At 45.8% G+C, this 23,289-nt stretch overlaps 1 protein-coding gene across 3 annotated transcripts in view; it reads left to right on the top strand.

The window, feature by feature from the left end:
- ORC2 (origin recognition complex subunit 2) overlaps positions 1-23,289 on the top strand; it is a 484,925-nt gene that overhangs the window by 98,881 nt on the left and 362,755 nt on the right. For all 3 annotated transcript variants that reach the window (XM_086955229.1, XM_086955227.1, XM_086955228.1), the window contains exon 4: positions 7,752-7,838. In XM_086955229.1, coding sequence (XP_086811355.1) covers positions 7,752-7,838 — 87 coding nt within the window. The remainder of the gene's footprint in view (positions 1-7,751; positions 7,839-23,289) is intronic.

Raw genomic sequence — 23,289 nt, 5'->3', positions numbered from 1 at the left:
TCCTCGACATCAACCTGAACATGCGGGACCACATCAACTCGAAGGCCAAGTCAGCCAGGTTCCATCTGAGCTACCTAAGTGAGCTGAAACCATTCATCTAGACTCCCCACCTAAAAATGTCAGTCCAAGCACTAGTCATCTCTAGGCTGGAATATGGCTGTTCCACCCTCTCCGGTTTACCCAAGCTCTCCCTGGCACCCTTAAAAGCCTGCCTCAACGCTGCCGCTAGACTACTTACTGACTCCAGGAAATTTGACCATATCTCTCCACATCTGAAAGCTTTGAACTGGCTCCCCCTCGAGGCCAGAACACAGCTTAAGCTAGCATGCATCACACACAACGCTCTATACACAAACTCCCCTGCTTATCTGGTACAGAAACTAGTGGTATCTGAAAGAAACAGGAACTCTCGGTCTGCCAGGAGACCTCTTGCTCCAACCTGCCCTTTTCCGGAAGAAAAAACCTACAATCCGGCTTTCTCCGGGGCCGCACCACGAATTTGAAACTCTCTCCCACCCGCCATGAGAAGAATCCCTTCTTTGGCACGCTTCAAAAAGGAGACAAAAACTTTGCTCATGGGTAAATTCCCCATCTAAGCTCTGCCGTCAACCACTACAGTTGTGCCTGACTAATCTAAGACTACCGCCTTGCCGCAGATCACCTATTCACTCCACCAAGATTCGGTGGGGTTTTTACGGTCTCTAACTGTTAACGTACCATCCACTTGTGTTTCCCTTACTCCTCATGGGTCCAGCACCAATGCCCCTCTCCAATTTATTATAATTATTTTTTTAGTATACTCCTGTACATATATGCCTTTTTGTTTGTTCTCTTCTGTAAACCTTGTAAGGCGCTCTGATACTCTTAACGGGTCAAGTTCGCGCTCTATAAAACACTTAAATAAATAAGGTCCCAAAAGCAAGACCTATTGGCTATGCCAATGCTTGTTTCCATTTTATTTTTAGTACTTTGACCCCACATACATGGGGTGCACGGTAGCCTAGAATTTTCTCCTCCTTTTCAAATCTTGCTTGCAACAGCACGTGTTCTTGCTTGCGAGAGATATTACATACAGCAAGAGGCTTACAGACTTCTATTTGCTTAGCATTCAATGGCTTCACTTTCACTCTCATTTACTGCCTTCTGAATTGCCAGTGTGTAATGACTTCATGTCCTCCTCTTTCGGCTGGAGCAAGGACAAAGCTTGATTGCTGTTCTTCCCCTGAGTGTGCTTTGATTGTGGTGCTACTTTTATTTTTATGTCTCACCTAGACAGCGATTGCTCGGTCTCTTCGAGACTGTATTCAGGATAAGGGCAAGAAGTCCTCCCACTTTCCGCCCATCTTTTTATTGGCTCCTGTCCCTGTCCTTTGTAAATGGTGGCTTTTCATTGGCCAATAGGCTTAGTAGTCCCTCCTTAGTACCACTGTTTTTCTTCTTGTAAACTCCCATAAGGACACCTGCTGTTATGCATGTTGTTGCTCGATATGCTTTAAGTACAGCCTCCAGAGCAAGCTGTACATGCTCTCCCTCAGTGCTTACGTTTTCATGTATCCAGCAAGACACGTCTCGGGAAGCTTAATTGCTTTTATTTTCTTATTTGCTGGCCAAACGCGGCGCCTGACTTTTTTTTTTTGTTTAATAACTTTATTTTTAACATGATGTTGCGCACTTTAGCTTTGACCAGCTTAAGCTAATATGGCAGGGATACCCGTCACCCCCTCCCAACACAATCCCCAAGAATGGGAATACGGAAACGGTTCTTGAGCTTTTGGAAGGCGGGAGGGAGTTACCCTCCCGGCCGTATTTATTAAAATATGAAACAAAATTAAAACATTAAAATAACAGTTTCACATCATGTACAATTTCATTTACACATTACGATGTTTCTTGGCTAACCTTAACACATCTCTAATACAATTTGTACATCCTAACATTACGGGCCAACGGCAAGGTCGTAACCGGTGTCAGATCCCTAATACCAGAACTCCCCCCTCACTTGTGAGGGGCGGGCGCACAGAGGACTGTCCCTCTGTGCCAACTTCCAATTTCCCTTGTCTTAGCGGGGGCCCCCTATTTACTCGACGCCATCTTAGTGGTCGTACGAGGACTCGTGTGAGGTGTCTAGAAGGTAGCGTAGACCCCCCTCCCACCCCACACTGCTTACCACATCCGCCGTCGCGGATGTCCTGGCCCCGGGAAATTCCCAGGAGGGGCCCGTAGCCCCTCCTCCCCAGGGAGGGGCCTATGACCGCCTTCCCTTTCGGCGGCCCCATCCTTAGAGGGGACCGCCTCCCCGTTTGAGGGGCCAATGGCCGCCTCCTCCCGGGCGCTCCCATCCATAATGGGTGACGCCCCACCTCTAGGGATCTTCCAATTACTGCTCACCGATCATGACCTTACCGCCACAGGCCGGATAGTTGACCGGCTATCCGGACCCCCCACAAAACTCCTACTTAAAGGTCATGGCTGCACAAACTCTTTAACCAAGCTACGAAGTCTCCTATGAGTAAGGTATTACCCTCCCGGGACAAATGGATCCCATCCTCGAGATACATATGGTCCCCCCGGATACATCCATGTGGAATACAATGCAATTTCCCTGTACGAAACAACCTACCAAGTTTGTTATTCACTTTCTTTACCGACTGATTTAAAGCCGACACAGAGATAGCCCCCCGCCACACCTTCCGCGGAATCATGTGTGACCATGCAATCGTGCACCCCGGAACCCTTCTCGCCAACCAACTTACTGTGGATAAAATTAACTCGAGAAGTACTCGTCGACCAACGGTCACCAAATCATTGCCCCCAAGATGCACTATGATTACAGACGGCGGTGACCTTGTCCGCCCTAACAATCCCTCCATAAAAGTCTGAAACTGGTCAATACAGAGCCCGCCCCTTCCGTGGAAGGTCACCCTGTACCCGTATTCCCCAGCCATGTGAATCATGTCACCTGCTTTGAATACGTCTGCGGCGCGCCTCACGTATGAGTGGCCAACGACCCACACCACTCTTCCCTCAGCCGGTGATCTTTGACCGCTGGTCCCCAGGTGTCGGGTCAACTGCACGTCCACCCCGCAAAGCCTGCTCGCGAAACTGTAAACCAAACAGAAAACAAGAAGCGTGAGTGCATGACATTAGCTTCACAACATGTGCAGCCGCACATACCTTTTATAACAATTCGAGGACCAACGCTCCAACTGTTTCACTTTTTCCACACTCAGACCCCTGGCTGTAGCCTCTGTAGCAGCCCCTATCCGGAAGGAGTGGGTCCCAAAATCGCTCGGGTTCAAGCCCGCTGCCGCGATTGCCATTGTTAACACCCGCTGAAACTGAAACCTGGTTAGTGGGGTGGCGTCGGTATGTCTCAGCAAGCTCCCCCCCCCCATGATGCCGCCCTCTGCGCTAAATAATCCTCCACGCATCTCACTGGGCACATGGGGGACCCTAGTATGCGCTGAACCACCACACTTTCCCCGATCGCTCCCTGATCGGTTTTGGACCTGGCTATAGTGATTACCATCGTATCACTCTTGATCTGAATGTGTTCTCGACACAGACCTCCCCCCGTATCCTGCTTGTTCCTCGCTACCAGTTCGCTTACCCGCATAGCCCCATGGAATGCTAATGCAAAAGCGGCCCGGAACAGCACTGTCTCTGACTGAGATGAACATGTCTCAGGGAGTACGGACATTAACAGGGACAACCTTGCTAGCCCTATCGGGCGCCTCTCGTCCCCTCTACGACCCTGAAGGCGTTGCCACCCGCGCAGCGCCTTCTTCACGAGGAAGGACGCCGTAGGGTCCTGCATGCCATGAGCCTGCGCCATGAAAGCAATGGCGGCTCGGTGCCTATTGGCTGTTGCCACTGATCGGCCTGCCTGCTGTAATGATACCAGAAATTTCAGGACATACTCTTCCTGCCCCCAATGCTCCCTCCTAGCTGAACCCAAAAATGCCCAATAGGAACGAAACGCTCCTTCATATGCCTTCCTCGTCCTGGGTGCTAGACTCTCTCACACGAGGTTTTGTAATCCGGGGCACCGAGAGACCAGAGAACTTCGGGAAATGGTGCCGCAACCAAGTCCGCTGAGGGCAGATAGCCCCGGAAGGCCTGCATGTGGGAACGAGAGAGTGCATCAGCCGCCTGGTTCAGTCCCCCAGGCACATGTCTTGCTCTAAAGTGGACGTTTAATCTCATACACAGCAGGACCATTTCTTTCAGTAATCTCAAGATCAATTTGCAGCGTGCTGCCTGATTATTGACACATTCTACCACGGTCATATTATCGGACCAGAACACCACTGTACGATCACGAAACCCCTCCGGCCATGTTTGTAAGGCCACTAGAATGGGGAACAGCTCAAGAAACCCAATGTTAGCTGTGAGCCCACTATCGTGCCACCATGCCGGCCATGTTTGTGCCGACCATTGATTACCAAAGATGGCGCCAAAACCCACACTCCCTGCCGAGTCGGTCCACAATCCCAGTTCCTCGGAGGAAACTGTTGGCTTGTTCCATACGACACGACCGCTGAAATCCGCCAGAAATGCCAACCATATGCGCATGTCCTGGCGAACCTCTGCCGAGAGTCTTGTGCGGTGATGCCCTTCCCTAAGGCCCACCATGGCTTGTGCGATAGAGCGGGAAAAAGGGGCGTGCCATCGGTATCACTCTAAGTGCAAAGTTAAGCTGACCCACAGCCTGCTGCAACTGATGCAAGGTTACTTTCGTCTCGCTAATACATATGTTGAGCGAGGCCTTACATTTTAATACCTTCTCCTTAGGCAAACGGAAACACCCCTCTTCAGAATCGAGCTCAATTCCAAGAAACTCGAGTGAAGTAGACGGCCCCACTGTCTTGCCTGGTGCCAGTGGCACGCCAAATCGTCTCATGAGATCACAACATTCACTCAAAGCCTGTGCACATTCTGTGTCCCCAGCTGCCCCAAGAAACAGAAAATCATCAAGGTAATGCATAACCTGCGTAAAGCCTGTGGCTCTGGTGAACGCCCTATTGCAAAAAACGACTGAACTTTTCAAAATACGCACAAGAGATGGAGCAACCCATTGGCATACATTTATCCATGTAGTAGCGTCCTTGGAACACAAAACCTAAAAGACGCTGATCTTGTGGGTGTACCGGGAGTAACCGGAACGCTGACTCGATATCAGATTTAGCCATCAGCGCTCCGGGCCCCAGGCGATTCAACATGGCGACGGCCTCATCAAAGGATGCATACCGCACCGAACAAACTCCCGGGTCAATCGCATCGTTCACCGAAAGACCCTTAGGAGCGGACAAATTATGGATTAACCTAAACTCACCTGGGTCCTTCTTGGGGACTACTCCCAACGGTGAACAAACAAAATTAAGAACAGGAGGGTTCGCATATGGACCCGCAACCCGACCTCAGGCCACCTCCTTTGCAATCTTTGCCTGTACTACAACCGTATTCTGTTGAACCGACAGTTGGTTTTTACACAGTGCTTCCCCCCGAAAATCCCCCGCCGGGATGCGGAAACCATATGAGAAACCGTCTCGCAACACCCCGGCGGAGACATGATCGGGGTATTCGTTCAGCCAAGGGATCATTGCCATGATGTCGATGGGGGTAGGTAGCAGCGCCCCTCGGCCGATATTAGACCTGTTTGGCGCCACCTCTACCCCCTGTATCGCCATTTTTGGCTCTGCACGAACTCTCGGGGTGTGAAGACTGACCGCATCCTGCACACTCATGCCTGAACTTGCATGTCCCCTGTGGCCTAGTGCACTTGCCTCTGTTGAAGGTCCAACAGACCCCTCTTTTACCTGAGTTCCCACTACTCTTTGAGTGCTGATCACTGCCGGTGCCCGCTCGAAAGGGCACCGACGAAGAATGGCGGGAAGGCTCCACCCCATTCCCGCCAAATGAAGACGGCTTTGTCGTGTTTGGCATGACCTGTTTCTGCCAGGAAATGGAGTCGAAACAATCCCACGTCAGGGATGAGTCGTGCTCCTTGGCCTTACGAAATTTGTTATCATAACCCAACCATTGATTACCTTCGTACGTTTCATAAAATTCCATTATACGTGTCTGGTAACAAGCCAATTCCTGTAACACTTCGGGCCTACGTTCTCCCATGATTGCAGTGAACATTCCAAAAGCCCTTGCCCAATTAGCGATTGTCTCCTCAACTCTGAAACCCGCCATCTTTGCTCGCCATACACTCGGATGCAACAATTCCTTCTGATTTCTCACATGATCTATCTCATAATGATCGGTCAATAACGAAAACATGTTCACATATTTGTCAGCCCATATCATTTCCTTCGTGGCCATCGGGATATGTTGGACCACCTTTTCCCTCCTTGAGGGTAACGATCCCTCCCTCGCCATTGGCAATGGCTGCTTACCCGAATCAGTAGCTGCACCTGCTGCCGCTGCTGTTCCAACGCCCGAAGATGGCTGTTCCGCGGGAACCTGAGGGGAAACAAAAGGAGAAGGTGCCTTCGCAGCATCTCGCGATTGCCGCAACTGCTTCATTATCAATTTGGCCTCTTCGGCCGCGTCACCCGGAGCCGTGGCACCCTCGTTGTTCTTGCCTAACCACGCCGCTAACTGAGTGGCCAACTCGGGAGGCATATCCCCCTCGTTCACAGGTGTAACTACCATGGGGATCGGCTGTCCCGCGTCCGGAATCGGAACCGGGGCTCCTATTGGCCTGACCGGGCTCGCCGGGGGTGACTCGGGAACCGGGGCCTCACCTCCTGTTGCCCTATTCCTGGCCCTTTTACCTCTCCCGGCTGGGACTACTCCTGGCAATGCTGGTCCGATGACTTTCTTCGGCCTGCCCGTACCATTCATTGCCGCCATCTGCTTCTTCATGTTCGCCATGTCCTTCACCAGCATACGAAGCATTTGGTCGGTCCCAACCTTCTTTCCGACCCTTTTGCCAGGCATATTTTCAGGATAGTCGACCGAAGGTCCTGGATCCAAAGTTCGTAAGCACTGAAAGAGAAACACAAAAATTACAAATTCTCAAAATTGGCTCCTTGTTCCGTCTCGGGCTCACGTGCAACGAGGAGGTGCAGCTTCCAAGCACAGGAACAAGAGGATGCTTCCTTAGATTGTTGCTCCTTTTATCCTTCCTCGGGAGGGCGTGGACCCTCCTCCAATCCGCTTACGGGGCGTGGCCAACGGTGTAGGTGTCTAGGACAACCCCTCTTGGGCGGGAAAAGGCGCGCCCCGGCTACGCCGCTTCGGGCATACCAGCCGAGACTTGCCTCCCGCCCAAAATGGTTTCCCGGGGGGATCGGGGCACCCTACTATACGTTCGGGGGGACCGAGATGTCGCCCCTTTCCAATCGCGGGTGCCGCGATTGTATTAAGGAAAAAATGACTTTTTTGCTATTTATTTACTTTTGAAGCAATCGCGGCACTGCAGTGCAGCATGGCTAAAAATAATCAAAAGACTGTTATGCATCGAGCTCTAGCCTACTAACAGAAAAAAAGGCACAATAGGCCTGGCTGTATTATAGCACTTTTTAAAATTTGTTTTAGCCAAATTACAAAGCATCTGCATGGCTGTACAGCATGGCTACAATACATTCCCAAAACAAATAGCTGTCATAGGCGAGACCTATTGGCTTTGCCAATGCTTGTTTTCTTTCAGTTGCCTAGTGCTGATGTTTGGATATCTTTTTTTTTTCCTTTTTCTTTTCTATTTTCTAAAAATACATTTTGTTCCTATCCCTAAATAGATCCGCAGAAGGCTGGGCCTGTTGTTGGAGGCGGCGAAGTTTACACATTTCAGGCAGTGAAACGCTCAAACAAGATGGCACAGCTTGGTAAGCTTTTGGTGTTGATTGATTGATAAAAACAGAAGTAACTCTGAAAAGGCCCTGATAGTATTCTTTATTGTGTAATAGTACAATTAACACCTGCTCTAAATCTGAAGGACAGTTTAGATATCTTAGCTCCTCCATTAGAGTTGTTTTGCTGGCATTTTGTCAGTGCATTGATCTATCGTCTTTATTATGAAATAGCAACAATATAAATGAGCTGTATAATGATGACACTACTCCAGTTTTCCATGTATGCCATATGATAATGATGTAATCTTCTACACTTATTTGATCGCATTAATCCAGCGGGCATTCACATGATAACACAGCAATTTATAATGGCTTCAGTGTAGGAAGATTGGAGTTTTATAAAGCACCACAATAAATAAAGTTTGAAATTCTTAAATGTCATACCATGTATAAAAAATAGGTTGCAATTATTATTTTCAATTATTATTACTAGTTTATATTGCATCAAAGCCATGGCATAATGGCTACGATAATAGTGATCATTGTTACTTTTGCTATATATAATGTACGGAGAACTGGAGCTGTGAAGTTATTTTCATCATATGTCACAAATGAAATTGTTACTTTAATCACAAAATGTTTACAATGGCACTGCTATTTTATAAGTATTGTTTATAATGCGCCAGGAATTTAGGTCATAGCTGATACTGCTATTCCTGATAAAGTGCCATAGCCCTGTGCACTGGGAAATTGCTAGATACTGAAGAGTTCCAGGACCAAACAGAGATACAGGGCCCCAGAATGATTGCCTTTATAAGGACATTGTACTCTGAGGTGGCTTGCAATCTCCTCCTTTCAGAGGGTGAGGAAGGTAGGATTTTATTGCTTATGATACTTGGTGCCCAGCTAGTATGGTGAAATGATACCCCAGGGAACTTTTCGCACCATGCGTGTGTGACGTCATGATTTATCCAATGTTGACAAATCCTTTTTTACATATCCTATCTAGGTATCACAGACTTGGCACTTCATTGATTTTCATTCTATCTCTGTGGTTGTGCTTTCTAAGTCTTAGTCCTCCTTGCTGTGCACCACCTCTTCTCAACCAACAGTTGTCGTGTAGCACTCAGTCCCTGGCCCTCCCCTACAGCAAACCGCTATTTCACTATCATGACGACACCCAAATCTATCTCCCTTATCATAACCTCTTTCCCTCAAATATCCTAGTTTTCACACCCTAATCCAGAAACATCATTGTACACTCAAACAGTGCTATGAACAAAGAACCATTCATAACCTGCACAGCTATGACAGCTAGGTTTCAATTGGTAATCATTCGTAAAATGTTATGTTTATTTGTAAAACTCACTTTCCCCCTGAGAGCATTCTAGCACTAAGCAGCAGGTGTGTGTGTGTGTGTGCCTAGCCCTACCTATGGTAGGTTGGTTAATTGAAAAGCCAGGCTTTGAGCTTCTTGCAGAATTCAAGATGTGTTAGAAATTAGTGCATTTGGGTATTGAGAGCCAGTGGAGCCTGTGGTGTGATGTGAGGTCTGTGTGGGAGATTGAGGATGAGTCTGGCTGCAGAGTTCTGGATGGTTCGTAGTCTTCTGGTAAGCTGATCCCGGCATAGTGGGTGTTCCCTTAGTCCAACATGCTGGTGACTGGTGCTTGTCTGACGGTTTTCCTAGTGTTGCTTGGTAGGTATTTGAAGGTCTTCATCTGCATTGTCAGGGTGTGGAGCCCAGATGCTGTTACGGCGTTGACTTGTGCAGTCATGTCCAGTTTGCTGTCGATGATGATTCCGAAGTTCCTGGAGTCTATGTTGGGTGTGGGTTCGAGTTCATCCAGCCACCAGTTGGAGTCCCATGGTGGGGTGGTTTTGATGACGAACACTTCTGTCTTTTCGGTTTTGAGCCTTAGTCAGTTGGCTTTCACCAAGTGACCGTCTTTGGTCATGCAGATGGTGAGCTTGTTTCTAGTGTTGAGGGTCTTGTCTGAGAAGGAAAGTATGAGTTGCATGTGGTCGGTGTTGAAGAGGATGTTGATGTCAAGTGCCCTGATAACATTGGCCAGAGGCTTCATGTATGCATTGAAGAGTGTAGTGGCTGAGCAATAAACCTTGAGGCACCCCACAGATGAGTTTGCGGGCTTCCGAGGATTAAAGTGCCAGATTTAGCAGAGAACAGGACCTTGAATGCCGTCTGATGCAGTCGTCTGATGAGGATGGGGTGTGAGACAGTGTTAAATTAGTCCATATGTTTCTTTTCACACAACCAAGATACAGATCTACTCACTTGTGCTTAGCAAACTTGACTGTTGCGTGGGCATCTTGCTGTACTTTTATCCCCTTAGACAAGGCCATGAACTTCTTCACATGGACCCTTTATAATGTTTACAAAAATAATCTTGCTTCCTATTACCTTCACCAAGGTATTTTACTGTCGGCAAAAACAGATCTCTGGACAGGTACTGGGCCTGGCTTTCTGCGCTATGTATGGCACTTCCCCCATCTATTGTCTTTTATCTTAACCAAATATATCTCATCTCTTAATGTATGCTTAGCCATCCTTAATCACCTGGTCATGCCCAAACCTCCTTGGTGTGTCATCCCGATGTTGGTCTTTGTATTTACTGGAACCACTGTGCGACAAAATGTGCTCTACATCTCTTTCCCCCTCCTGCAAGATTTCTCCTAAGCAACAGCTCATGTTATAAGAAACCATTTCCACATCCTAAACTCACTTTTACACTTAATCCAGCACTGTAAATATGTATGCTCGTGATATTTGTTTGCACTGCTAGGTCTTAGTAACACTCCACCACTGACTTATCCATTTCTTCCCTAGTACATTGTCATCCTAATAACTGTTTATATATAGCCTTGCTTTATGATTGAAATACACTTACTTCAATAAATAAAAAGTAAAAGTGTGGCCATCAAACGAGCAGTGCCCTGTTTCTTTAATTTCTGTTGCTCTGCTGTCATTTCTCCCATCTCCTTAAATACACAGTGTAGGTATTTGCAATTATTTCTATTTCTTTCTTTTCAGTGTTTAATTGTTGGGGTTATTGCCCCCTCTTATCAAAAATGAAATATCCCTAGAGCTATGCCTCATCTTCTGTTCATCAGTTGTTTTGTTCAAGAGCTGCAATATAATATGTTTTCTCATTTTAGTATTGATTGAAGACCCCCTTCAAATACCTTGTTTGTCAATTTGTGTTGCACACATGTAAACTTAGTGCTGATTTCTCATAATAAAGCGAAACTGCTAAATCTTTGAATGTTTAGACTGTTGTTTCTGAGCTGCAGACTTGAAAAGAAAAATATTAAATCCCTGTGCCCTCTGTGGCCTCCAAAAACAAAGCCACCAGTTTGTTGTTAGAAGGCTGGAATAAGTTGTGCCACCATGGTGGAGTGAGGCCTTCTGGCATCAGATGAACTATTTAATAAGTTATCACAGCCAACCTGTGATGTTCTTTCTTTATTTCAAGACCACAAGTTATTACAAGATACAAGTTCAATCAATCAATCAATCAATCACAGCATTTAGATAGCGCACTACTCACCCACAGGGTCTCAGGGCGCTAGGGAAGGGGGGTCCGCTACTGCTCGAACAGCCAGGTCTTGAGTTGCTTCCTGAAGGCGTGGTGGTCCTGGGTCAGTCGGAGGTGGGTCGGGAGGGAGTTCCATGTCTTGGCGGCGAGGTAGGAGAAGGACCGTCCTCCTGTGGTGGCTCTTCGGATGCGGGGGACGGCAGCGAGGGCGTGGCCGGTCGATCGAAGCTGGCGTTTGGGAGCGTAGAAGTTGAGGCGGTTGTTGAGGTATCCCGGGCCTTGGTTGTGTAGGGCTTTGTGTGCGTGGGTGAGGAGTCGGAAGGTGATTCTCTTGTTGACCGGGAGCCAGTGCAGGTCTCTCAGGTGTTCGGAGATGTGGCTGCGACGGGGGATGTCCAGGATGAGACGTGCTGAGGCGTTCTGGATCCGCTGGAGTCTCTTCTGGAGCTTGGCGGTGGTTCCGGCGTAGAGGGAGTTGCCGTAGTCCAGACGGCTGGTGACGAGGGCCTGGGTGACCGTCTTCCTGGTCTCGGTGGGGTTATTACAAGACCACAAGTTACTTTTGGAATACCTCCAAAAATGGATCAGAGCAGACAGCTTGGTTCTGAAATGGTTCACCTCATATCGACATAACCGCTCCTAACAAATAAAAACAACTACACCTCAAATACTTTAGGCATAACCACAGGTGTCCCCCAAGGCTCAGTCCTCTCACCTACACTATTCAATATCTACATGGAACTCCTCACTGTCCTACTCAAACAATCAAACATCTCCAAACTAAAAAAGAAAATACAATGAAAATGTTTTTTTTAAAACAAACACGCAAACATTCCCTACCACCTTTATTTGAATGACGCCCAGCTTTACTTGGAAATATCCTTATTAGAGGACTTTACAACGGCTAAGAACTTCTGTCAGAAATGTCCAAAACCGGCTGCCACAATGACTTGAAACTCAACCAAGTTAAGACCAAGACAGAAATACTTCCCCTTTCCAACAAAGGAGAGACCCCCACCCCCAGGTACAAGAGTGGCTACATTAACGCTTTTAATTGCACCCTGACTCTGGCTGATTCCATCAAATCTCTGAGGATCACCCTGGACCAAATCTGAACTTGAGGTCACACACAAAAAATACAGGGAAGATTGCCATCTACTACCTAAAACACCTACACAAAATCAATTTCTTCCTCCCACTGAATGATCCAAAAACCACAGCGCAAGCTCTGGTTGTGTCCGGATTGGTTTATGGGAACTCCATCCTCGCTGGCACCACAACATCTCACTTAGCCTCCTTAAAAGCCACACTAAAAGCAGCAACAAGGATTGTCACTGGTCAACAGACACAGTCTCATCTCTCCCCCTCTTCCCCTCTCTCAAAGACTAAAGAAGCGTGTTGCTGCTTTAAAACTGACTGTCTCCCTCACAAAGTCCGTCACACCAGGAAACAAACCTACCTCGTGTCTAAACTCACAAAGGCAGACAAGAAATCTAAGAAGCACCAACACTGCTTCTCATCCCCCCAAAAAAACAAACGATAATCCCTATCCCACTCTTTCTGAGGTAATGCCACTAAAATCTGGAACTCCCTCCTAGTATATATCAGGACACAACCCTCCATGAGCTTTAAAAGACAATTTAAAAAACTTTTCCTCGATCAGCACCTTAACCCTACGTGCTTTAACGCCTAGCGCACAGCTGGATTCTCTTTCCCCGAGTTGGGTATATATATATGTATGTTTCAGATCCTAAATGCAGCAAGGGATGGGCGTGCGCCAGGTAGTAAAGTCCAGAGAATTGGTATTCGCTTTTCAAAAAAAGTCTTTATTTTCAATTGCTTATTTTTTTCACGATATGGAAACATTACATTCAGCCAACGCGTTTCGTTCTCACATGGAGAACTTCATCAGGGCTGAAAGTGACATAAGGTTACATTTAATTTACGGAAATAAAGCAAGAAAGATGAGAGGAAGAAAGACATGAAAATAGAAAGACCTATTTAAACACCATTGTACATAAAAGCAAAGACATTGTGTCAACAGAAAATAAACCAAACTTATATTACCTGTGTAGAACGAAGAAATAGTAGGAATGTATGGTCGGTGCTCCAGGCAATAACACTGGACGCAATCAGGAATTCGCAGGACTAAATGTGGCCTAAAAGAAGAAGAAGTCAGGAAAGCTGAAAGAGTGTGTAAGAAAGGTTAAACATGCCTCCTGGGTGTGTAGGAAATGTTAAAGGGCCTCTATGATGATGAGTAAAAATGCATGCATGACCTCTCCGGCAAAAATGGACGGCGGACGGTTTCGAGCTAGATGACGAGGACTGGCAGGAGGCAGTATCCTCCCCCAGAGTTGTGGGTATCTTTGCTAGACTGCGCCTGGTCCAACTTAAAATCCTACACAAAATATACATGATCGGACCTAGACTGGTGTTGATGGGCAGGGCACCTACGGGGGATTGTCGCAGGCGGTGTGGTCAGTTGGATACGTTCCTACATATCATCTGCGAATGTCCAGTTGTTCAGTCATAGTGGAGGGAGGTCCACCGAGTAGTGGGGACGATGTTGGGGGTCCCCCTGCGCATTGAGGCACGTAGGTGCTTCCTTAATGTGTGGGAACTCACGGACTTGAACACGCACCAAGCCCAATGGGCCACGCTAGGGTTTATGGTGGCCAAAAGGAACATAGCCCAAGCTTGGGGGGCAATTGCTCCTCCTTCGCTAAAAAACTGGAAGACCAATATGGATTGGAGTATGTTCCGTGAAAAAAACGTCTATGTGGCCAGAGGCTGCCCTAGGAAGTGGTCCCGGATATTGGGGCAGTTGAACCATTATAGAGGTGACATCTGCAACCCACCATTGCAACCAACCCAGGAGGACATGCACTCTCCTTGATTTATCTCAATGACTGTGATGTGCTGTAATGTGATTCAAAACTCTGTGTGCCGGATTGAAATGTCTGTATGAATATACTGTGTGCTATTTCCTGATTGTAGTCATTGATTGTAAATAAAAAAAAAAAATTTAAATGCCTGCATGGAGCAGCAGCAAACATAGTGTATTGTAACACTAGCAACTCATAGACATCTAATAAGGCATTTGCCTGATATGAATCCTCTAAATCAAGTGACCCCAGAGCATGGTGTAGTGGAACCTAAGTGCCTGAACATATCACAGTGCCCGTGTCAGCCCATCTGGTCAGGATATGCTTGGAAAATAGCATACGCCCAAACGCCTCCCAATAAACCGAGGACGTGAATTAAAAAAAATACTAGTATCTATGTCTGACCAGTAACATGCGGGAAACACCACAGGTGTCCTGTGTTGTGGTGGATGTGTGAGTGGAGCCCCGGGGAGACAGGGATGAACCGTGCCAATGTAGCAAGGTGAGGGGGGTGAAAAAAGAGATCAGGGGGAGGAGGAGGCAGCGAGATAAAATCTCAGAGGGGCGCAAGGTAAAACATATAGGCCTTGCCCCCTGTATTGAAACCTCCGTCGGGTTTAAAAATAAAGAATAGAAATTCATGACTCTGCTTCCCAAGGCACCAACTGGTAAGAACGTCTTACCCTTACACCCCATAGGAGAGACATACCTCCCAAGTGAAGCCTGATACTACGGACCCAAAGTAGAGTCCGGTAGCCCCTAATACTCCTTACCTCTCAAAAGCAATACAGCTGTCAGAAATGCCAAAGAAAGTCATTTGCGCCATTGTGCCTTAACACAACATCCTTCCGGAAGGGGTGTGGCCAGAGGAACGTCCCATACGTAAAAGTAAAACATCTAGAATGCCAAGTTTGCAAATGGCCAGGGAACTGAGAAAACGTGTCCCGGAAGGAGGTACGTGTCACGTGTGGTGTGATTACCAAACGGGGAATGGTGTCTAACACAAAGCGAGCATGACTGACATGTTGGAGAAGTTTTGGTGAAAGGAAGTCCCTCACTAGGCTACAGAATGATAACAGCATTGTGATTAGGGAGCGGACAAGCGTGGCAATGTTGTTGTGATGAACACACCAGACTACATGGGTGAAATCGCGTGAGAACTGGACAACAATCATTGCTATGAACAGGTTGGAATCAACCCTATGGATGAACTCACCAGGGACATCAACATGAAATTAACAGACTGGAAAGACATTTGCCGGTTATCCGACAATGAATACTGGTATCTGAAAGAGGAAAGTCCCAAATGCCCTTTTATCTACATTTTACCCAAGATCCACAAGGGAGGGGACTTTCCCCCTGGTAGGCCAATCATATCAGGTGTGGGTTCCTCGACTGAGGGACTTTCTGAATATGTGGACCTCAAACTGCAGCCATATGTACTGAATTTACCCTCCTATGTTTGTGACAGTAAGGACATCCTGACTAAGTTCAAAGACCTCAGTTGGTCTGAGGACCTACTTTTTGTGACTTTCGATGTAGTCAGTTTATACACCTGCATCGAACATCGATATGGTCTCTGGGTGGCCAGGTCCTTCCTTGACAAGGGGGTGCTGAATGCTATGAACACAACAGAATGGTCCTTGAGATGATTGAGTTGATCCTCACAAGGAACTACTCTCTCCACGTCAGTACTTGGTACCATCAAAAACAGGGCACTGCCATGGGCTTCAGGTTTGTTCCCTCCTTTGCCTGCCTATATATAGGGTGGTATGAGAGAGAGCATGCCTGGGGCAAATGTGCCTCCCCTTGGATTGAACACGTGTTCTGGGGGAGGTACATTGACAATATCATCTGTCTGTGGTCAGGATCAGAGTCCTCTCTGCGGGACTACTTCGCATACCTCAACAGAAATCCCTTTAACGTTAATCTTACCATGAACTTTCACCCTGAAAAAATTAATTTCCTAGACTTACAAGTCTATATAGAAGAAGGGGTGAGACATAGCACCCTCTACCGCAAAAGCGCGGCTTGCAATAGTGTGTTGCATGCCAGCAGGGCCCATGCCAGTTCTGTGATTCGCAATATACCCTATGGCGAGATGGTAAGAATCAGGCGCAACTGCAGTGAGGAAGAGACCTTCACTTGGAACATTACAGAGGCAAAGAAGAGATTTGGGGTTAGGGGCTATTCTTTTAAGGCCCAGAACACAGCATAGAAAAGGGTGCACCCCATCAACCGAGAAACCACCTCATCAGAACATACCGCAAGCAAGAGGGAATGTGGGAACAACAGGAAGGTACGCTTCATAATACAGTACACAACCCACAGTGATGAGATCTTAAGGCTGTTCAAACGCAATTGGCATCTCCTACAAATAATCCCCAGCTTGAAAGGCACCATTTGCAACAATCACATACAGAATAGTGTCCACTCTTAGAAACCAACTCTGCCCCAGTTATGTCACTACTACTGCTAGGAGAGAAACAGCTCCCTGAGAAGTCTAGTGGGGTCTATATTTGCTGTTCATGCAACATCTGCAAATTTGGGGTCAACCAGATTAAGAATTTCAGCCACAACGGATCCAGCTGACACACCGTTTATCAACTGTGATATAACTTTTATGATTTATGTTATTGGGTGCCAATGTGATTTGATTTACATTGGAAGCACAAGGAGCAATCTGAAACTCAGTATCCAAGAACATCGGAGTGCCATTATGAATGGCGACATGAAATACCCCTTGGCAGAACACTTTGCCAAAACCCACCCTGGAGAAAGTACGTTCTGGTTTTATGGTATTGACCATATAGAATCAGGACATGGGGTGGTAACAGAGAACTCAACCTAAGACAATGCGAGGCCAAGTGGATATGCAAATTACGTTCTATCACACATGGTCAGAACACCGACAATGAGATGCATTTCTTTCTTCATGACAACCCATGATACCCCTTGACTCCTCATTTTATGCTTTGTTACAATGTCAATTTGATTTGCCTTCATTCCTTATGTCTTTGCGTATCCACAGCTATCCTGATGTGCTGTGTACCAAATCTCTGTTATTTTATTCCACGTGTAACTCACAGGATATGTTACTATCTATTTCTGTGATACACTGGCCATTGATGTAAAATGTATTTGTTGCGCTAATGCTCCTCTAAAAGAATCCCAAGTGAAAACCAATTAGCGCATTATGTAATCTGGGCTCATTTATTCTAACTCAGATTTTATGTTACGTTTCTGTCATCTCTAAGCACTTGCACATCACTGCGACGGGGGGTCCTTTCTCAGTGTTATACCCCACTTTCTGGACTTTCAACATGCATTTTAATCCACCTTACTAATCAGCTATATTCTCCTTACTCTTGTTGATTTCTTCTCTCCATTCACAGGCTTCCACCAGTACATGGTCGTCTACGGTTATTTCTGGCTCCGCTTTAGACAATCCGAAGGTTTTCCTTTTTTCCTTATTCACACAGTTCGCCCCAGTTTTATTTCTCCAACATGTCAGTCATGCTATCGTTGTGCTAGACACCATTCCCCGTTTGGTGATCACACCCACACGTGAGACATCCCACATTCCGGGACACGTTTTCTCAGTTCCCTGGCCGTTCGCAAACTTGACGTTCTAGATGTTTTACTTTTACGTACGGGACTTTCCTCTGGCCATGCCCCTTCTGGAAGAATGGCTTCTTAAGGCACAATGGCGCGAATTACTTTCTTCCGCATTTCTGATGGCTGCATTGCTTTTGAGAGGTAAGGAGTATTAGGGACTACCGGACTCTACCTTGTGTCCGTAATATCAGGCTTCACTTCGCAGGGATGTCTCTCCTATAGGGTTTACGGGTAGCCCGTTCTTACCATTTGGTGCCTCGGGAAGCAGCGTCATGAATTTCTACTCCTTATTTTTAAACCCGACGGAGGTTTCAGTACAGGGGGCAACGCCTATATGTATTACCTCACGCCCGTCTGAGGTTTTATCTCACCTCCTCCTTCCTCTGCTCTCTTTTTTCACCCCCCTCCCGTTGCTACATTGGCACAGTTTGTACCCCGTCTTCCCGTGGCTCCCGTCACTCTTCCATCACAACGCAGGACACCCTTGGTGTTTCCCGCATGTCACTGATCAGACATAGATACTAGTGTTTTTTTAATTCACGTCCTCAGTTCATTGAAAGGTTTTAGACGTATGGTATTTTCCAAGCGTGTCCTGACCAGATGAGCTGTCACCGGGCGCTGTGCTATGTTCACGCACTTAGGTTCCACTACACCATGCTCTGGGGTCACTTCATTTAGAGGATTCAAATCAGGCATATGCCTTATCCGATGTCTATGATTTGCTAGTGTTACAATACACTATGTTTGCTGCTGCTCCATGCATGCATTTTTACTCATTATCATGGAGGCCCTTCAACTTTTCCTAAACACCTAGTAGGCATGTTTAACCTTTCTTGCACACTCTTTCAGCTTTCCTGACTTCTGTGTTTTGCTTTTAGGCCACATTTGGCCCTGGGAATTCTCGATTGCGTCCAGTGTTATTGCCTGGAGCACCGACCATATATTCCTACTATTTCTTCATTCTACACAGGTGAGAGCACACAACTCCAGATTCTTATATCCTTTGGGATTTATGGACCTTTAACCTGTTTTACATTTCTGACCGACTGTTTCTGACTGTTGGATGGCAGCTCAATGCTCAGAGGCCAGATACTTGCCACACTGCGCCCTCCTGTTCTGTTCTGGAGTGCGATTTTGCATAATCTCTTCCTTATTTTAAGGATACTAGCCCTTACTTAGGTCATTTAACATTCCAATCTTGTTTTGTTTTTACATACTCTTCATCCATCTACACTACTTAGACCCACCCTCTTCGTGTACCTCTGACTTTCAGATGTGAGGTCGGACCGTGCCTTTTGTACACCCTACAATGCGCCCTGTATACTTCATTGGAGCGCACCTTCTGTGTAGCCAGACTTCAGTTTCATGAGGATACTCGCCTTATTGAGGTGAGATCAAATTCCACTTATGGATAATTCAATTCCTGGCATTGTCCTTCCTCTGATTCACTGGTGGGGCCTATTTTAATAGAATTTCTTCTCTTTTCATTTTGCAAGGATACCACGCCAATGTTCATGGATTTTAGTTCACGCATTCCTTTTTCCACGCATTCGATTGCTTCTTCATGTTAGTTCTCCCTCAACTTTCTTTCAGCTCTTGACCCTCGTTTCTCGCTATCCCTATATGCATGTGTTTTACTTAAGCATCTATCTGCATCTTATCAAATGTTCACATGCTTGCTCTACCCTCTCTGTGAGAGCTTTTTTTACTGTTTAAGCATCTTTCTGCATCCTAAACAAATGTCCACATGCTTGCTCTGCTATCTCTAGTGAGAGTTCCTTTTTAACTATTTAAAAAATCCTGTGTACCAGTGTCTGTAAAAATCTTTTTCTCCTCCTTGTCTCAATTTTTTTCTTGTCCTCCTTGTCTCAAATAATATAATTTTTGGTTATTTTCTGTTAACACAATGTCTTTGCTTTTATGTACAGTGTTGTTTAAATAGGTCTTTCTATTTTCATGTCTTTCTCTTTCTTCCTCTCATCTTTCTTGTTATTATTTCCGTATATTAAATGTAACCTTATGACAGTTTCAGCCCTGATGAAGTTCTCCATGTGAGAACGAAACGCATTGGCTGAGTGTAATGCTCCCATATCGTGAGAAATAAACAATTGAAAATAAAGACTTTTTTTGAAAAGCTAATACCAATTCTCTGGACTTTACTACCTGGCGCACACCCATCCCTTACTTCGTTTAGGATCTGAACCACAGAGGCGTCACCTGATTGCTGATGCCCAGGCTCGTTGCGCTGGACTTTTACTACATTTGAAACTAGCGTGAGGTGCAGAAGCATTAGTCCGCCGTCAATTTTCTCTTCTGGTGTATATATATGTTTGTCTCTCTCAAGGAAATGTTTTGGTTCGTCTTTCTACAAGATTTTATATTGTAATCAATGTTGACTGATACTGCCTTTGACAATGTTGTAGAGCGCTCTGATGCCCTCGGGTCTTGCCAGCACTATATAAAACGCTTTAAAATAAGTGAGTACGGACACCTGAACATCCTTGTGCTAAAAATATTATTGATAGGAGGAAATAGACAGAGTAACAAGACATCTGTATAATTTCTTGATCATATTTCCTTTACATCCGGCCAGTACTAATTGAGTTCTGTCACCACAATAGATATTGCTACAGCTGGCAAAGTGTTGAAAGCATCCCCCATACAGAAATAGCAACTGGCGCTGTAGACCTTATGGGCAACCCAAAATGGGAGCTTTATTGTTATTTACTAGAGGACACTCCCTCGTAAGGTTAGGTTTTGTTGATGCCTACTATACACTCTTTCTATCAAAAGAAAATGCATATCTAGCCAATGCTGACTTAACCACATTGTACTAAATTAACTATGTTGGCTTCTAGTCCAAGCCAAAATAAACGTATAATGTCTTGCTTCTGAGTGGCCCTCCTTACTTAGCGAAACCTTTGACCATCTCAGGGGGTTCAACGACTAAAGAAATAATTCATTTATAAATCCCAACATTTCAAAAAAGCCATCCCTTAAAACAATCTTTTACTGATACAGCCTTCGAGGCTCCCCTCCACCCGTGAGAAGGACAAAGCTAGACCCCTCTCCTTCTGGAAACGGTTGAAACCTAGTTATTTCCATCTCATTTGAAACTATCGTCCTCCTGGGCAGTGCTATGTGTTTCTACTCCCATCAGTATTTGACTGGTTAGTTCTGCTTTTCTTTTCTGTGAACAAAACAAAATTCTACATTGTAAAGCAAAGAAACGCCGAAGTAGCACTGCAAGGCTATAGAAAACAAGCATTTGCAATGCAATAGGTCTCGCATTAGGAACGTTTGAGCTATTGGTATTGTAAATGACACATTTTTTATTTATGTGTTTGTTTTGAAAATAGCGAAATTGATAGCTTTGTCATTTACAATGCCAATACTTTGAACTTTTGCAAATGTGACACCTATAGCATTTGTAATGTAAGATGTTTTGTATTTACGTGACTTAGATGTATTGATAAAACAAATAACAATGGCTTTTAATTTTTTTAAATAATTAATACTTAAATAAAAGTTATTGTAATGTGGTTGTGTGTGGCTGTGGTTGTGTGTGGCTGTGGTTGTGCTGAGTGATGCTGTGGTGATGCAATAGATAGAGTGAGTGCGATAGATAGAGTGAGTGCGATGGATAGATAGAGTGAGTGCGATAGATAGATAGATAGAGTGAGTGCGATAGATAGATCGATAGAGTGAGTGCGATAGATAGATAGAGTGAGGGCGATAGATAGATAGAGGGAGGGCGATAGAGTGAGGTAGAAAGATAGATAGATTGAGTGAAGGCGATAGATAGATAGATGGAGTGATTGCGATAGAGTGAGTGCGATAGATAGACAGTTAGAGTGAGGGCGATAGATAGATGGATAGATAGATAGATAGATAGATAGATAGATAGATAGACAGAGTGAGGGCGATAGATAGACAGAGTGAGGGCGATAGATAGACAGAGTGAGGGCGATAGATAGACAGAGTGAGGGCGATAGATAGACAGAGTGAGGGCGATAGATAGACAGAGTGAGGGCGATAGATAGACAGAGTGAGGGCGATAGATAGACAGAGTGAGGGCGATAGATAGACAGAGTGAGGGCGATAGATAGACAGAGTGAGGGCGATGGATAGAGTGAGAGCGATGGATAGAGTGAGGGCGATGGATAGAGTGAGGGCGATGGATAGAGTGAGGGCGATGGATAGAGTGAGTGCGATGGATAGAGTGAGGGCGATGGATAGAGTGAGGGCGATGGATAGAGTGAGGGCGATGGATAGAGTGAGGGCGATGGATAGAGTGAGGGCGATGGATAGAGTGAGGGCGATGGATAGAGTGAGGGCGATGGATAGAGTGAGGGCGATGGATAGAGTGAGGGCGATGGATAGAGTGAGGGCGATGGATAGAGTGAGGGCGACAACAAGATATCCACTATAGTTTACATATATAAACAGAAGCCTAAAAAAATGAAGTGTGAGTACTTGTGTTCAATTTTATACTAGATTAATCAAGAGCGCCCTGTAAGAAATACCATGAAAACATCCCATAAAGAAAGATCTAGTGGTGACCCATCAAAAGAGCCAATTTCCTACGGTCCAATGTCAGAAGGGTAATAACAAAAGAAATAAACAAGATGTAATTAATTGATCAGCTACAAAAACGGAAAGAATCTATTTTTAAAAATATAATAATGTAAATACTTCAATCAGGAATAAGAAACAGTTTACTCCAGGAAATCCTCTTGTGCCGATTTCCACAAGTAACAAGCAAGATTAGCCAGGACGGAAGGCAACCCCAGCAGGCCAACCAACAAGATGAAAACAAATGTAAAACCATGATGGAGTAGCGTGTATTGCAGTTTTATATAGCGCAAACTCCACACAAAGATATTGGATCACTGTGCGTGAGCACCAGTTAAATTACACAAGATCACATTCATGTCTTGAGGCACAGGGAGAAGTGATGTGCCCAGAATCACAGGATTTTCAGCACGCCGAGATTTAATCGTTGTTCTCAAATTCCAAATTTTGCAATTCTGGTTGTAACGCCACAGTGAACCCTGCAGCTGGACAGACATGGAGATTAAGACGAACAGCGCCATTAAAAGGAGCCTTGCTGGTGGTGATGTACTGAAGCGCTAGGGACATGCCGGCATACCCACCATAGACCTGAAACGCGACACATGCTCAAGTACACAAGACAACAAAAAGAGCGCTTTGAGGGGAGGGGCGAATGTGGCGTACACATCCAGCACTATAAATTAAACAACTTTTAGCTCTCACAATGCCCAGTGGGGTGACGGTCATCATGATAGAAAATTGTAAATGTTCTGCAGCCACGCAGCGGTGCGCCGAGCAGCGCTGCCATGTCCGTTATACCAAACACACAGTCAAGTCAAGTCAAGTCAAGTCATAGAATTTATATAG

Source organism: Lissotriton vulgaris, chromosome 2_1 (assembly GCF_964263255.1).
Source record: "Lissotriton vulgaris chromosome 2_1, aLisVul1.2, whole genome shotgun sequence".
Taxonomy (NCBI): domain Eukaryota; kingdom Metazoa; phylum Chordata; class Amphibia; order Caudata; family Salamandridae; genus Lissotriton; species Lissotriton vulgaris.
The sequence above is the reverse complement of the archived record's forward strand: the minus strand, read 5'-3'. Positions and strand labels throughout refer to the sequence as shown.